A 15,044-nucleotide genomic window follows, 5' to 3' on the forward strand; every position below is an offset into this window, starting at 1 on the left:
CCTGAGATGTGAGATGGTAACTTCTTCCTCCAGTTTAATTTCCTTATGATTTTAAACAACTGGAAGGAGATTTTCCTTCTATGTAAGGTGGGAATTTTAGAGGTCTTTTGCTCTTTATAATGAACATTATTCTATATCTTCTAATAATCAAGTACTGTGGATGTTAATAGCTGGTTATTAGATATTAAAGAAACTGTGGACAAAGATAAGTTGGAAGTTAAGAATGCTGTCTGTCAATTCCTTACTCCTGGTAGAGAGGGAATCCATAAAACTGAATGGGCAAAGCTTTGAAGAACTGCAAACAGAATAGGATGGCAAACTCACCGGAAATCCAGGTGAATAAAGAGGGGAAGTCCTGGGAAAAACAAACAGGGCTGAAAAAACGTAACAGGCATATTGTTCTCCATTGCCTGCTGGGGTCATTGGGAAGAGTGGAAGTAATGTTATACTGACATAATCTTCTATCCCTACTGCACTGTGAGAGTATGAAAACAACAGAGATTACCATCAAAAATATGGAAAAAAAAGGATCATAACAGTCAAAAGTCCTTAACCAAAATTAATGTGAAAGTTAGTTCATACCGTCAAAGTACATATACCCTCATATCCTGGAGATTTCTCTTCTTGGAGAGGCTTGCCAAAAGCTTGTGGTAGGTATGGGTGGAGACTATTGTTTTCATAAAGCTCCTCTAGTGATTCTCATATGCCCCTCAGTAGATGACAGCTTCTGTTGTCAAATGTAATTGAATACTACAGAAAATAGGAATAGAGTCTAGAATTCACAAATAGTAATTTCTTTCTCCTATGATCTAAGCAACCACTACTGGAGTTTTCAGAAGTTTTTTGTTTGTTTATTCACCTTTTGTAAATCAAAATAAACAAGAATGTAGAAAGCAACTGTATATATTTCCCATTGCTAGATTATATGATTCTTAAAATCTGCTTAGAGAACAACCAACTATCTTCAGGACGTGTCCAAATAAAATAAATACTAAATTGAGCAAGCAGTGTAGTGAAGAGTAATTAATAAATGCACTGAAGTGATAATCATGGAGGTTTTCTGGGGAATATGGGATTCCATTTTTTCCTGCAAACTTTGAACTAATCTTAGTAAAAATTGTACATTCATTAGGCTTAGTGTTCAAGTTTGGGGAAACAAAATTTTAAAACAAATATCCGCCCTGTCTAGCATATAAGTGAAGTTTAAAAATTCTTTTAAAAACCCATATCTCATCACAATAAAATGGGATGTGAATCTAGAAGAAGAAATGACTAACATAACCAGGGTGGTTTAGGGAGGCTTCTGAGGGACGTGAGATGTCAATTGTCTGTCGAAGAGAGCTAAGTTTTTATCAGGCAGAGAAGAGCAAGAAGAACACTACAGGTTATACAAAACAACATGTGCAAAGTAAAGGAGCCAGGAAGGATATATTATTTTTTGGAAAAGTGAGATGTTCGCCACCTATGGGAGAATGACAGCAGGAGATGAGGCTGGGCAGGTAAGACCATGAATGCCACGTAGGGCGCTTGCACTGAGGGAGGCCTTATAATCAACCAGCCAAGCAAGTGGGTCTCCAGACTCTCACTGCCTGGCTGTAAATATCCTGTGCAAGAACACTGACCAGCTGTATCACTTTTGGCAAATTAAGTAACTCTTGAAGCCATAGTTTCTTCACTACAAACACGGTAATACTAATAGCACTTAACTCTGAAGATAGCCAAGAGGATATATGAGGTCATATAAATGAAGCATGCAGTAAAGATTAGACGTTATCAGAATTATCTAATGTGTAAGCAAAGGATATATAAAAACTATAATGAATAGATGTATCATGATTGCAGATTAAATATAGAAAAGCTGGTAATCAGTGAAGGATAGGACAGGGAGAGGGAAAGAAGGCTTTTGCAATGTCCCAATGAGAAATAGAGTAGAACGCAGGAAACATTTTTTAGTTAGGATCCTGGAATCTAGAAAATGCCGACAGAACAGAGGAAGAAGAGTCAAAATAATCCAAGCGAGGGCCTGAAAAATGAGTGAAAAGTCTGATAGAAGAAATACGGAGGAGAGGAAACTGAGGCAGAGGGAACACCACGTGCAAAGGAACAGCAGCATGAAGGATTATAACGTATTTGGAAAATAGAGGGTTCTATTGTCTGGTTTCAGTGTAGGGTAGGTAGATCGATGTGATAGAAACTGAGCTAGGGCAGTGTCTAGGGATCAGTTTGTGATGAGCACCGAATATCGTGCTGGGGTATTCGGATTTCCTCCTATAAGCAGTGTATAGCCATTCACTATTTCTGACACTATCAGTGATTAATATGTCCTGTGTTTAGGAACCTAACACCTGGTCACAATGGGGTGAATATAATAAAAATGCAGGAGACAACCATGGAGGCAACATATTTATTCTGTGGGATAGGTCCAGGACAATAGCAGAGGGAATAAAAAAAGAAGATAAACATGTTGGCAAACAAACATCTGGAATTTTGGAAGTAACTTACTTTGTAAAAAGACGAGAAAGCAGTAAAAAATGGAGTCTGATGGTGGCTCTCTGATGACTGTAACTAACTCGAATTGAAAGTACAGGAGGAAACTCTGTCATGTGGATAAATATGGCCAGTTCTGTTCTGAAAATTTTGTATCCAATTGTTGGAGGTTATTCCAGCAATGGAGATGTGCCAAAGGGAATTAGAGATTTCCTTTTTGGTAGAGGCAGGAATTGGAGAGTCACACAAGGTAAATGGTAGCTGAAGCAACAAGAAAGGAAAAATGTTTTCTTTAGAGGTAAATAGACTGGGAAAGCTTCAGTGGAAAGAGTGTGGAGTGGTCTCCATGATAAGCCACATGGGTCTTGGTTGAATTGGTTGGGTAGACGAGTTTCCCACCCAAGGGTCTTGTGTTTGCTGTGAACTGTGCCTGTGATGCTCTCTCCTCTGATCTTTCCCTGTTGGTTGCTCATTGCCATTCTTTTCTCCACTTAAGTATGTCACCTTCTCGGGCTTCCTCAAATGTGCAAACAAAAGTGGTCATTCTCTGACATCACAGAGATCCTATGCATCTGGTTCCATTTTTTGTTTCCCATGCAGAAAAAGCCTGGCACATCATACATATTTAGTCAATATGTAGTGAATAGAATAAATTCATGACTTCTATAATCACTTAACCACTCTGTACCGCACTTTATCTTTTATAAAATCAGAATGAAAAATCCTTAGCACACAGGCTTTTGAGGATTACATGAGACAGCTCTGTCTAACCCCAGCATATGGTCTGGCATGTTATAGACATTAAAAGGTGCTGGTTACCTGGCCTGACTCTTCTTGTATTCTTTGCCAATAACTACCATGCAAGTAGACAATACCAACTCTTCAAATAATAATATATTTATTTTTTTTGTCTTTAATCTTTGTGAATCCTACAGAATAATTTCCAGCCAATGTTTCTTTTCTCTTTATCTTGCACACTCCTTCATTTTCCACTGCTGATTACTTACTATTTTTATTTCCCTTTCCCTTTAACACTGATTTAAATTAAAATAAAAATTCTGTGAAGTGTCTTCATATCACTTTTATGCTCTCACTTCCTACAAGATTAGATGTTTTATGAACAATCAAAATAGAAATATGATTTGCCAAATTGATCCAAGTAATGTGGATTGATTCTATTCACTTCTGTTCTTCAAAGCAAACGATGTAACAGGTATACCTGCTAGAAAATGTCCTGGAGGTTTAGCTAAAAACTCAAAAGTTGATTCAAATATAATGACCAGAATATGCCATTGTAGAATGAGACAGTATCTTCATAGTCATTTGACTCCAAGCTAGTTCATTATATTATATTAGGCATCTGGAAAAAAACTTTAATGGGAAGTTCTTAAGAACTTAAAAATTATTGATATGCATTAAGAACTAACAATATTATGTATCTCAAGCTTCAATTATTACCTTGGATAGGAACCCAGCAGAAGTTACAGGACGTTAAATTCATTTCTGTGGTCTAGTCATTATCACAATAATCACTTTTGAAGTCACTTCATGGTGATGACTGATGAAAAGAGTATTGCAGTGAAAGAAAAGTCAAAGTTCTTTTGGAAAGTTTCACTGATCTATCCAAATTTTTTAAAATGTATATTCACTTTAAATGATTTAAAGGGTTGAATTATTTTATTCATTCAATCAATAGTTTATAAAGTACTCATGAGTACCAGGTTACCATTAGATCACGAAATGTATTTGAAAAATGTGGCATCACAAAATCCTGTGTCAGAATAAAGCAATTTTATTCACATTTTCCCCCTTACATGCAGATCCTAATTGGAAAAGAGAAAGTTAAACAGTGTTTTCTGAGTAGAATCCAAGAAGATATTTGGGCCCCTTCTGTGTCATTTATGCAGATTCTCATCACTCTCTGCTGAACTTGACTTCAGTCAGGAGCATTTAGCATCCCTTTCTCAGGCTCTCCCATGAAGAGTTGCCTGAAACTTGCCCAGATGCCTTAGATTAAAGTCTAGGTGACATCAGTACATAAGGATCTTTTTACAAATATCTCAGAATCTTAATCTCAAGAATCTCTGCACCTTTGGAGCAAAGCTGCTCTGCCTACCAGGAGGATGGGAAATCATACTACAGTGAGCACATTCCTTCTGTGGGGATTTTCTGGTTTCCCAGACCTGCAGAATTTTCTCTTTGTGATGATTTTCTTTTGCCATGTGACTACCGTAACTGCAAATGTGTCCATAATGGTGGCCATCCAGCTCAGTCACAACCTTCACACTCCCATGTACTTTTTCCTCTGTGGTCTGTCCATTTCAGAAACTTGTACCACTATGGTAATTCTCCCCCGTATTTTGGTGGACTTGCTGTCAGACAACAAGACCATTTCTCTTCCTGAGTGTGCCACACAGATGTTTTTCTTCTTAGGCTTAGGAGGGAATAACTGTTTCATCATTGCTGCCATGTCCTATGACCGTTACACTGCCATTCACAACCCACTGCATTATGCCATCCGGATGACCCATAAGATGTGCTTGCAGCTCATGATGGCGTCTTGGATGGTTGGATTCCTGGTTTCTCTCTGCATCGTCATCACTGTATTCAACCTATCTTTCTGTGACTCCAACACCATCCAGCACTTCTTCTGTGACATCTCGCCTGTGGTCTCCCTTGCTTGTGATTACACTTTGTATCATGAAATGGCTATTTTTTTGCTCTCTGCCTTTGTGTTGGTGGGAAGCTTTATTTTAATTATGATTTCCTATGTCTTCATTGGGTCCACAGTTTTGAAGATGCCTTCTGCAAAGGGGAAGTATAAGGCCTTCTCAACTTGCTCCTCCCACCTCACTGTAGTGTGCATCCACTATGGATTTGCTTGCTTTGTTTATTTGAGGCCCAAGGACAGTGACTCATTCCATGAAGATATGCCAATGGCTTTGACATATACAGTGCTGACACCTCTGCTTAATCCCATAGTATACAGTCTAAGAAACAAAGAAATGCAGATAGCCCTAATGAAAGTAGTAGACAATGCAAATAGGCTTATCTCTCAGAGGGTTAATAAAAGAACCTTGAACATTTAAAAATTTACAGATTGCTGGGGCTGGCCCCGTGACCGAGTGGTTAAGTTCGCGCGCTCCGCTGCCGGCTGCCCAGTGTTTCGTTGGTTCGAATCCTGGGCGCGGATGTGGCACTGCTCATCAAGCCATGCTGAGGCAGCGTCCCACATGCCACAACTAGAAGGACCCACAACGAAGAATATACAACTATGTACTGGGGGGCTTTGGGGAGAAAAAAGGAAAAAAATAAAAAAAATCTTTAAAAAACAATTTACAGATTGCTGATAAATAAAAGTGGAAAAAGGGGACTACCTCCAATAAAAATCATCACTTTGTGTGCAAAGAAATTAAAATATTGTCTAACTACCTGGTATATCTTCACATCACCATTTTTCCAGTACAAACAGGATACAGTTAAAATATTTTTAGCATAGGTATGTGTATGTGTGTGTGCATGTATGTATGTATAATACAAACACGCAAGCAGTAAATGAATCAAAACATGTTTTGTTCTGAACATGTTTTGAGACACAGCATTTTCATAATAGTAATTGGATGAGTCTTTTTGTTTATGGATTATAGTTTTAGTGTCAATTCTAAGAACTTTTGACGAGCCCTATATCTTAACAATTTTCTCCTATATTTTTCCCAAAACTTATAGTTTATAGTTCTACATTTTACATTTAGGTCTATGATCTATTTTGAGTTAATTCTTGCATGAGGTGTGAGGTTAGGTTGAAGTGCTTCCATCCTCCATGGATATACAATTGCTCCAGCACCATTTTAGAAAAGCCTTCCTTCTTTCAGTGGATTGCTTTTGTACCTTTTGAAAAAATCCATTGGGTATACTTGTGTGGATCGTTCTCTGGGTTCTCCAGTCAGCTTCATTGATCTGTGTATCTGTTCTTCCACCCACACCACACTGTTCTGATGACTGTAGCTATATAGTGAGACTTGACATCCAGTACAGTGATTCCTCCCATTTAATTTTTATCTTTCAAGATTGATTTATACAATCAGACCTCTTTAGTAATGTAAGCATTTAGTACTGTAAATTACCCTCTCAGCTCTGCTTTATCTGCATCTCACGTGTTTTCATATGATGTCTTTTAAATTTTTCATTGTGTTCTATTTGTGTTTTAAATACTAAAGTTCCAAGTCTTCTTTTCACCATTTATTTTCTGTTTAGAGAACTTCCTTTAGCCATTACTTAAAGGTAGATTTGTTGGAAACAAATTCTCTTAGCTTTCCAACATCTTCAATTTCTTTTTCTGTCATACCTGAAGGTATTTTGCCAGATACAGAACTTACATTTAAAAATGTATTCTTTGCTTTTAATACTGAAAAATATTGCCACTTCCTTCTGGCCTTCATGGTTTCAGATGAGAAACTCATCTTTCATATTGCTCTTTCCAATAAGTAATGAATCCTTTTTCTCTGAGTGCTTTCAATATTTTTTCTTTGTTTTTAATTTTTCAAAACTCTAATTATATGTGTCTTGGTATGAATTTATTTGACTTTATCCTGTTTGAGTTTCGCTCAACTTCCTGAATCTGTAGTTTGATGTCTTTCACAAAATTTAGGATGCTTTAATAGTTATTCAGCCCCCCTTTCCTCATTCTCTCATTCTGTAACTTCCAAAATATGAATGTTAACTTGTTTTTCATTGTTCCACAGATTCCCATAGCTCTGTTCCATTTTTTCCAATCTATTTTTTTGTTGTTTATATCAGTCATTTCTATTCATCTTTATTCAAGTTCACTGATTCTGTCCTCTGTCATATCCACTTCATTGGGGCCACTCAACATGTTGTTTTATTATTTAACTTCAGTTGTTGTATTTTTCAGTTCTATACTTTTTACTTAGTTGTTTTTATAACTTCTATTGATTTGCTAAAATTTTCTATTTTTTCATTTGTGCCAAAAGATTGCTTGTTGAAGCATTTGTTTGATGGCTGCTTTAATATCCCTTTCAGATAATTTCAACATCCTATTCATCTTGGTGTTGGCATATATTGTCTTTTCTCATTGAAATTGTGATTTTTCTGGTTCTTGGTATGACAGTGATTGTTGATTATATCATAGACATTTAGGATATTATATTATGAGACTTTGAATCATATTGAACCACTTTTTTAGAAGGAAGTCCCCCATAGAGGTGTCACTGTAACCACCAGGTGAATTCCTGCTCAGCACTATTGACACAACTCTAGCAAAAGGGAGTGCTGACTCACACTGCCTCCTTGCAGATAAGTGAGATGAAAGTTCAGCTCCTCACTCTGCCCTGTTGTCTTCTTACCAGTGATAGTGTGACCATGACTTGCAAACTTCCTTGCTTCTAAGAAAGCTCAGCTCCTTGTTGGGCCCCACCTCATTGCCACTAGGGAAGGAAGAGGTAGAGAGCTAGTTCACTGTGCTTTGCTGTTGCAGGGTGGAAGTGGACACTCAGCACCCCACTGGGCCTCCACTCACAAGAGGGCAGGGGATTGTCGGGGGAGAAGACTACCAAAGAGCCCCACCTCACACTCCCTCATTGAGTGTCATTGCTTCCAGATAACAGTGCAGGCTCATTTCCCCACTGGAACCCACTGACGCTACCCTGGCTGGAGAATCAGAGGGTGGGTGGGGTGAAGATCAGCTCCCTGCTTGGCCCCACTGAAACCTAGGGGTAGGAAGCAGGTACGATTTTTGCATTGGTGTTTGTCTGGAGTAGGTCAGATATTGCCAAAAGGTTTTCTGTTCTGTTATGGGCACCGTTTTCCCAGTTCTTTGACTAGAAGGAATAGGCTATTCTTAGAGATCTTTTTGTCTGTGTCTCTTGGCAGTTCTGGGTTGGAGGCTTCTGCAGCACCCTGTCCAATATATCTGGAAGCAATAGGGAAACTCAGAAACTCACCATTATTTGGTTCCTCAGGTGCTGAAGTCCCTAGGATTATACCTTCTTCTTCCTCCTTTTAGAGTCTTCCTGTACTTGCTTGTTGTGTCACATCCAGGGGCATTTTTAGTAATAAGAGGGACGACCTAGAAGAACGGAGCTACTTCATCTTCAATGCAACCATAAGTCTATGCCTTCAAACATTTAAAGATTTTTTACCCAGCTTCCTACTTATTTTGTGCCAGAAACTTAGTCTAATACAAATTAGCCTGACATATCCAGATGTAGAAGTCTCCATATTTACTTTGAACAAAAAGGGTTGGCTAGAATGGAATGTGTCAGATACAAATGCAAGTCCTCTGGTGATGAAGTACTCTCAAAGATCTCCTCACTCTGCCCCTCCACAGAGATTATATGCTCTAAAATAAGTCAAAATATTAAGAGGATATTTGTGACCTTTATCTTTTATTTAATGTTTATGTGACTCAGTTACATCCTCTGTAAAATACAGATTAAAAACGAACTTTATAGGGTTATCCTGAGGATTCTTTTGGGTCAATACTTGTAAATCACTGGGAACAGTACCTGGAATGTAGTGAGCAAACTCATATTATAGCCGCTATTGCTAATGTTCTTACTACTGCTACTTCTACTATTACTCACACTTGCTGTCTAGATTTTCTAACTCTCCGACCGTGCCAACACATAAGGGAGATATTATTCAGCAGAGGGTGATTAGAAAACTTTTACTGAACTAGGCTGGGATTCTAGTTGACAATCTGAGTGAAACAGTTTTGAGGCAGTGGCATAATTGTGGTGAGCATGAGTTTGTGTAAAAGCCTGTCCCAGTTGTAGCAGGATCTGACACAAACATTCAATCAGTTGAATCAGGCTGAGATTCAAGATTCAAGCCAGTAGAGTCAAGTCAGTAGAGTAGAGTGGTTCGTGCCAGAGCAAAAGCTTCATTCAGCCATCCATTCATTTGTTAATTTTTCATCATTCATTTCAAATACGTATTTATCCTTTCTATGTTCCAGAAACTGTGTGAAAATTCAATGCTCGGGGAAAGACAAAAGACATTGTAGTGTTTCTGTGAAGCTTCCAACATTGTGGAGAAAACAAATACTGATTCTGTAACTGCGAGTGCGCTGACTATTCCAAAGAAAATACTCAAGGTGCCATTGGGGGATAACTGCTGTCCTTAATTTGGTCTCGAGCTTCAGGAAGGATTCTGAAAGGAGGGGAAACATTTAGTTGGGTACCTCTAACATAAGAAGTGAAACCCAGGTGAGGGGAAAAATGCATTCAGGTGATGTGCCTGCATGTGAAAGGATCCTGAGGCAGCAAATAACATGTACCTGTTTAAGGATTTAAAAGAATACCAATGATTGATTCCTAGAATTTGTGTATTAGAGACTTGAGGGAAGAACAGTGAGACAGAGAAATAAAACAGGGGCCATATTCAGTATTTTGTAAGTCATATTAAGAATTGTTACCTGCTTTCTAGGGTCTTTGGGTCATATTAATGAAGGAACTAGCCCATTTAGATTTCCGGCAATTGTTGGCAAATGGAGAGAGAATTGGAAGAGAGTAAGACAGGGAAGAGGAAAACTAGTTAGGGTTGTATTAGTCAAGATTCTCCAGAGAAACAGAACCATTAGGAAACATGGTATATTCTTTTCCTTTTCTTTTAAGGAATTAACTTACACAATAGCAGGTGCTAGCAATTCCAAACTCCATGGGGTAGTCCAACAGACCAGAAACTCCATTTTATCATTTGTTTTAATTGCGCTCACCATGGGATTGATTAAAATTACCAAGTCTGCCATAGTTGGAATAAAAGCCTCAAAGGTAAATTTTGCATGTAAGTGGAAGAGTAGACGATGTCACAGTCTTCATCCACAGACAGACTGGAAATAGAATCTCTCTTTTTCGAAGGACCTTCTCTTAAAGTTTTCAATTGATTATATGAGAGCTGCTTATATTATGGAGGTTAATCTGCTTTGCTCAAAGTCTACTGATATAAATGTTAATCATACCTAAAAAATACCTTCACAGCAACATCTAGACTTGTGTTTGACCAGACAACTGGTGACCATTTCCTTCCCAAGATGACACATAAAATTAGCTATCACAGGAGTACTATTGTAAAATGTATGAGTTAGTAGCTTGAAACAGAAGTACTGAAAATGAAAATGAAGAGAGGTAGGAGATAAATATGGTACTCAAAATGTACAAGACTTTGTGATTGAATGTAAGCACATGGAGGGAGGAAAAGAAATAAATTTCTCAGGTTTCTGAATTAATAAATTTATTGAATTATGGTGCCTCTTATTGGGATACAGAATATTGGAAAGGAGCAAGTTGGGGGTGAAAGGAGATAATTACTTTAGTTTTAGGTGATTTGTGCTTGAGATACAATACATAAAAATATTTTTGTCTAGAACACTAAGTAGAGGACAAGAAATGGAAAATAAATGTGGTAGTCATCAGGATAGAGAGATAAATTAAGCTTCACAGAGGAAACACAATCCAGTTCTCTCAAGCTTCCTTAACAGGATGTGAGGCTGACCATGAATGAGTTGTTCCAAGAGTGTGTTCCACTCTTGAATCCTTGAGGAATCCTGCTCATTCCCACAGAGAGTCACCTGTTTTGATCTGACAGAAGGATTCACAGTTTAGTCAGGGGTATCTCATCCTTTTCTTTCATGGGGTATCTTTTAACTAGGCTGGAGCCAGAGACCAGGAACACAGGTCAGAATCGATGGGCTCAAAAAGCCCGTCATCAGCAGATAACCTTACTGCAAGAAGAATATCTCCAGTAATTTTACTGTCTGGTTCCACTTGGTCATTTCCTCTCAGAATGTACTCAGTCATAACTGTAATTATCTTGTTCATCTCAGGATAAGCTCCTGTTGAAAGTAGACAGTCTTAAAGCTTCAGATATACAATAACCTTAATTTATAGCAGAGAACGACTTTTAAAAAGATATGAATAAAATTTTAAAATGATTTTCAGCAGATTAAGTATATTTCCATGTTATCCATTTTGAAAATGGTTTTAAATTTAGTTTTATTTTATTAAAGGTGACATATTATTGGGCTCTGATTTACAATTTGATATCAGAAAATCCACCCCATACATTTACTAAAAGCCTCCACACTGGCTAATGACATATGGACCTTTATATTTTGATCAAACCATTCTGTGCATTTATTATAATATTTACAGTATATTATTATATCAAATGCTACAAAATAACAGGCTTCACTAAGAGCATATTTTTCTAGCAAGCTCTCTCTTCAGAGCCCCCTTAATCTCATTGTTTCTGAGACTGTAGATGAGGGGGTTCAACATGGGGATCACCACCATGTAGAACACAGACACCACTTTGTTCTGATTAGTTGAGTAGCTGGACTTGGGCATCACATAAATGAACGTGATGGTCCCATAGAACAGAGTGACAGCTGTGAGGTGTGAGGCACAGGTGGAGAAGGCCTTGTGGCGCCCCTCAGTGGAGCGCATCTTCAGGATTGTGATGAGGATGTAGATGTAGGAGACGGCTATGACAAACACCGTGACCACAATGATGGAGCCAGCTGTAAATGAGGGGACAACTGCGGGAATACTGATATCAGAACAGGAGAGTTCAACTAAAGGAGCAAAATCACAGAAAAAATGATTGACTCGATTTGGTCCACAGAAGAGTAAACAATAGAAGCAAACAGTAAAAGAGCAAACATTGAGAAAACCACCTACATAAGCCACCATGAGTAACTGGACATAGACTTGTGTGGACATTTTGGTGGAATAAAGGAGTGGGCTGCAGACTGCCACAAAGCGATCATATGCCATGGCAGCCAGAAGGAAGCACTCAGTGGATCCAAAGAAAACAACTGAACCAAGCTGGATGCCACGTCCAAAATAGGAGATGGTATTTTTCTCCACCAGGAAGTTTACAAGCATATTGGGTGTGACAGAAGGTGGATAGCCCATGTCAACAAAAGCCAAGTGGCTCAGAAAAAAATACATAGGGTGATGGAGCTGAGAAGAGATTCTGATAAGAAAGATTGTGTTGAGATTGCCAGATATGGTCACCAGGTAGATACACAGGATGATCACGAAGAGGATAACTCAAAGGATCGGATCGTCAATTAAGCCCAATAAAATGAACCCTGTCATTGAAGTGTGGTTCCCTTCCCCCAGGGCATCCATGACACAACGTAGCTGCTACCAAAATGAACCTGTGAGGAAATCACTGCATTAAAGAAATTATGAATTTTGTTTCATTTTTTGTTAACACATAGAGGTTGTTGTAAACAAATTATTCCGTTTAGACTAACATTTTTGACTTTAGAGTAAAAAATTTATGTTTTTCATATTTTATATATATTTTAGAGAAAAAAGTTTATGTATTTATGTATAATGAATGTTTTATATTGTAAAAATTTCAGAAGAAGCACTAGAAAATCTGTTTGAAACAATGTATGTCTTTTTCTCTATGCTATATTCTTTAGGAATGTACTTAAAGTGGCTTTAAAGCTAAAGATTAGAAACATAGGATGTATGAAAATAATAAAAAGGAATGCTAAGTATAGCAAAAAGGAAAAAAGTATGAATATAGGATAATGTAATGGAGACTGAAAATAGCTAATACTTATTTAATGCTGACTAAATGGAGGACACAGTGTTAAGAATTTTATTTATATAGGTTTATTTAATTTATATGAAATAATATTTTGTTTTTATTTTATTTATAGGTGAAAAAACTGACTTTGAAAACGTTAAATAATTTTCCTAAGTTTACATAGCAAGTAGTGGAATCAAGATGTCAGTCCCAGGGAGTTTGAATCCAGTCCATTGCTTTAGTAACTATGGTATAAATGAAATTAAATATTACTTATGATGAAGTCAAGTTTCATGGAAATGGGTGGAAAACAAATTACCTTTTCTACTTTCTGACAGCTAATGTTTAAAAGAGGTGCCTAGTTAACCACAAAGTTTGCAATTTCTATCAGTAAAGACAGACCATTTTTTAAAAGGAGAAATACAATTTTCTTGACAGGAGAAAGAAGAAACAGAAAAGAATTTCAAATTAAGGTTATTAATGAAATTGCCTATCATAAATTTATTATGTATTACAAGTAAAATGTTTTATCTAGTAGTTTGAAATATTAATCTAATTACTATGCAAAACATTATATGATTAATATCTAAGATATAATTAAAGTACGTTTATTGAAACAAATCAAATCATTTCTTCATGTAACAATGTTTTCTAATTGGAGTATTACAGAACAAAATAACATTAGTTTCAACATAATACCCAGGTGAATAAAGTTCCAGCCTAAAAAGTTAAGTTTACCCAGGTTCAACCAGTGAGTGGCCAGATTGAACCTCATCTCCAAGTTTTTCGACTTTATGTTCTCAACTTAATCCAAAGTATTTGGTGTCCTCTAAGCTAAAGCATTCAGAACATTAAACAAAGGAAGTGTTTCTACAAGATATTTACTAACATGAAGTCCCTGAAGCATCTTAAAGCTATTGAATTTATTAACATTATGTCTGAGTGCCAAGTTTAGATAGTGTTGAGAGACCATAAGAGTTTCTGGTTTTATGGGGGAAAAAATGAGGAATCCTGGTATCCTGAATTATGCTTATTTATACACACTAAATAGACTATAGAAATTTAGGCTTATTCAGCTAGGTTACTTGATAGCTGATGCTAGTTTACATCTGCCCTGTTTCCCAAGTATGGCTGTGAGTACAGACAAAACCACAGAGAATAAAGTGTTCTCAAATGGTAAATGAAAATCAATACATCAGATTAACTCACAAAAGCCTAAATCTTACCTCTTGAAATAAGAATTCATTCCTCTTACTGCAATAAATTCAGTCATTGTCATTATATAGCAGCCAGCCTATCTTATTATCTTTTGCCTTTGAGGATAAATCTCTGAAGATTCTAGAGATTCAATTGTGAATTCAAAATCACCCGGGATCATTACACATTCTCAAGTGAATATTGAGCAGTTCACTTCACACAAACATAACTAATCTTTAAGAGCTCTGTCAATTCTCAAGTGATCAGTTTTTTTCTTTTTATGTAAGTGTTGGTGTACTTTCACTTGGTGATTATTGGGAGTACAGTATAATATAATATCTCATAGCTAAATATTGGTCCTAAGTTTACTTTGATATTTCAGGTTAAGGAATACTAAATTTCAAATATAAAAGAGTAACCTTAACTTCATTCTTTCTACATGTGTTCATTTTATAAGTGTTTTATATGATATATGTAGGGCACTCCATTAGGTGCCTTGGGGAATGAGATGTAATGCCATGGAAAGTTGAGTTTTAAATAACACAACTGCTTAAGACGTGTATATATATATTTAACAAAAAGTATAAAATAAATATCTTTAAAGTTGTACAGATAGAGAACTATGAAGTCAAAAGAGGTTCAGATGACTTTGTGATCAGCCTTAGTCTACATGCCTCAAGAGGATGATGACTGATTAGTGGCTTATTTGACTAGATAGATGATGATGGAAGCAGTTATCTTCAGCCTGAAGACAATGTAATTCTCTTGCTAATTCTAACTATAGAAAGTCCTAC

The 15,044-nt window shown here is 36.9% G+C and overlaps 1 protein-coding gene and 1 pseudogene across 1 annotated transcript; one reads left to right on the plus strand and one right to left on the minus strand.

The window, feature by feature from the left end:
* The first annotated feature begins 4,610 nt into the window (after positions 1 to 4,610).
* LOC103547535 (olfactory receptor 10T2-like) lies at positions 4,611 to 5,576 on the plus strand. Its single transcript, XM_008514783.1, has one exon. The coding sequence runs from the start codon at positions 4,611 to 4,613 to the stop codon at positions 5,574 to 5,576; it is 966 nt and encodes a 321-aa protein (XP_008513005.1).
* A 6,120-nt stretch (positions 5,577 to 11,696) lies between these two features.
* Positions 11,697 to 12,641, minus strand: LOC103547529 (olfactory receptor 5P76-like; annotated as a pseudogene).
* Positions 12,642 to 15,044: the final 2,403 nt, after the last annotated feature.

The sequence above is a fragment of the Equus przewalskii genome, chromosome 6, assembly GCF_037783145.1.
Source record: "Equus przewalskii isolate Varuska chromosome 6, EquPr2, whole genome shotgun sequence".
In the NCBI taxonomy this organism is placed as follows: domain Eukaryota; kingdom Metazoa; phylum Chordata; class Mammalia; order Perissodactyla; family Equidae; genus Equus; species Equus przewalskii.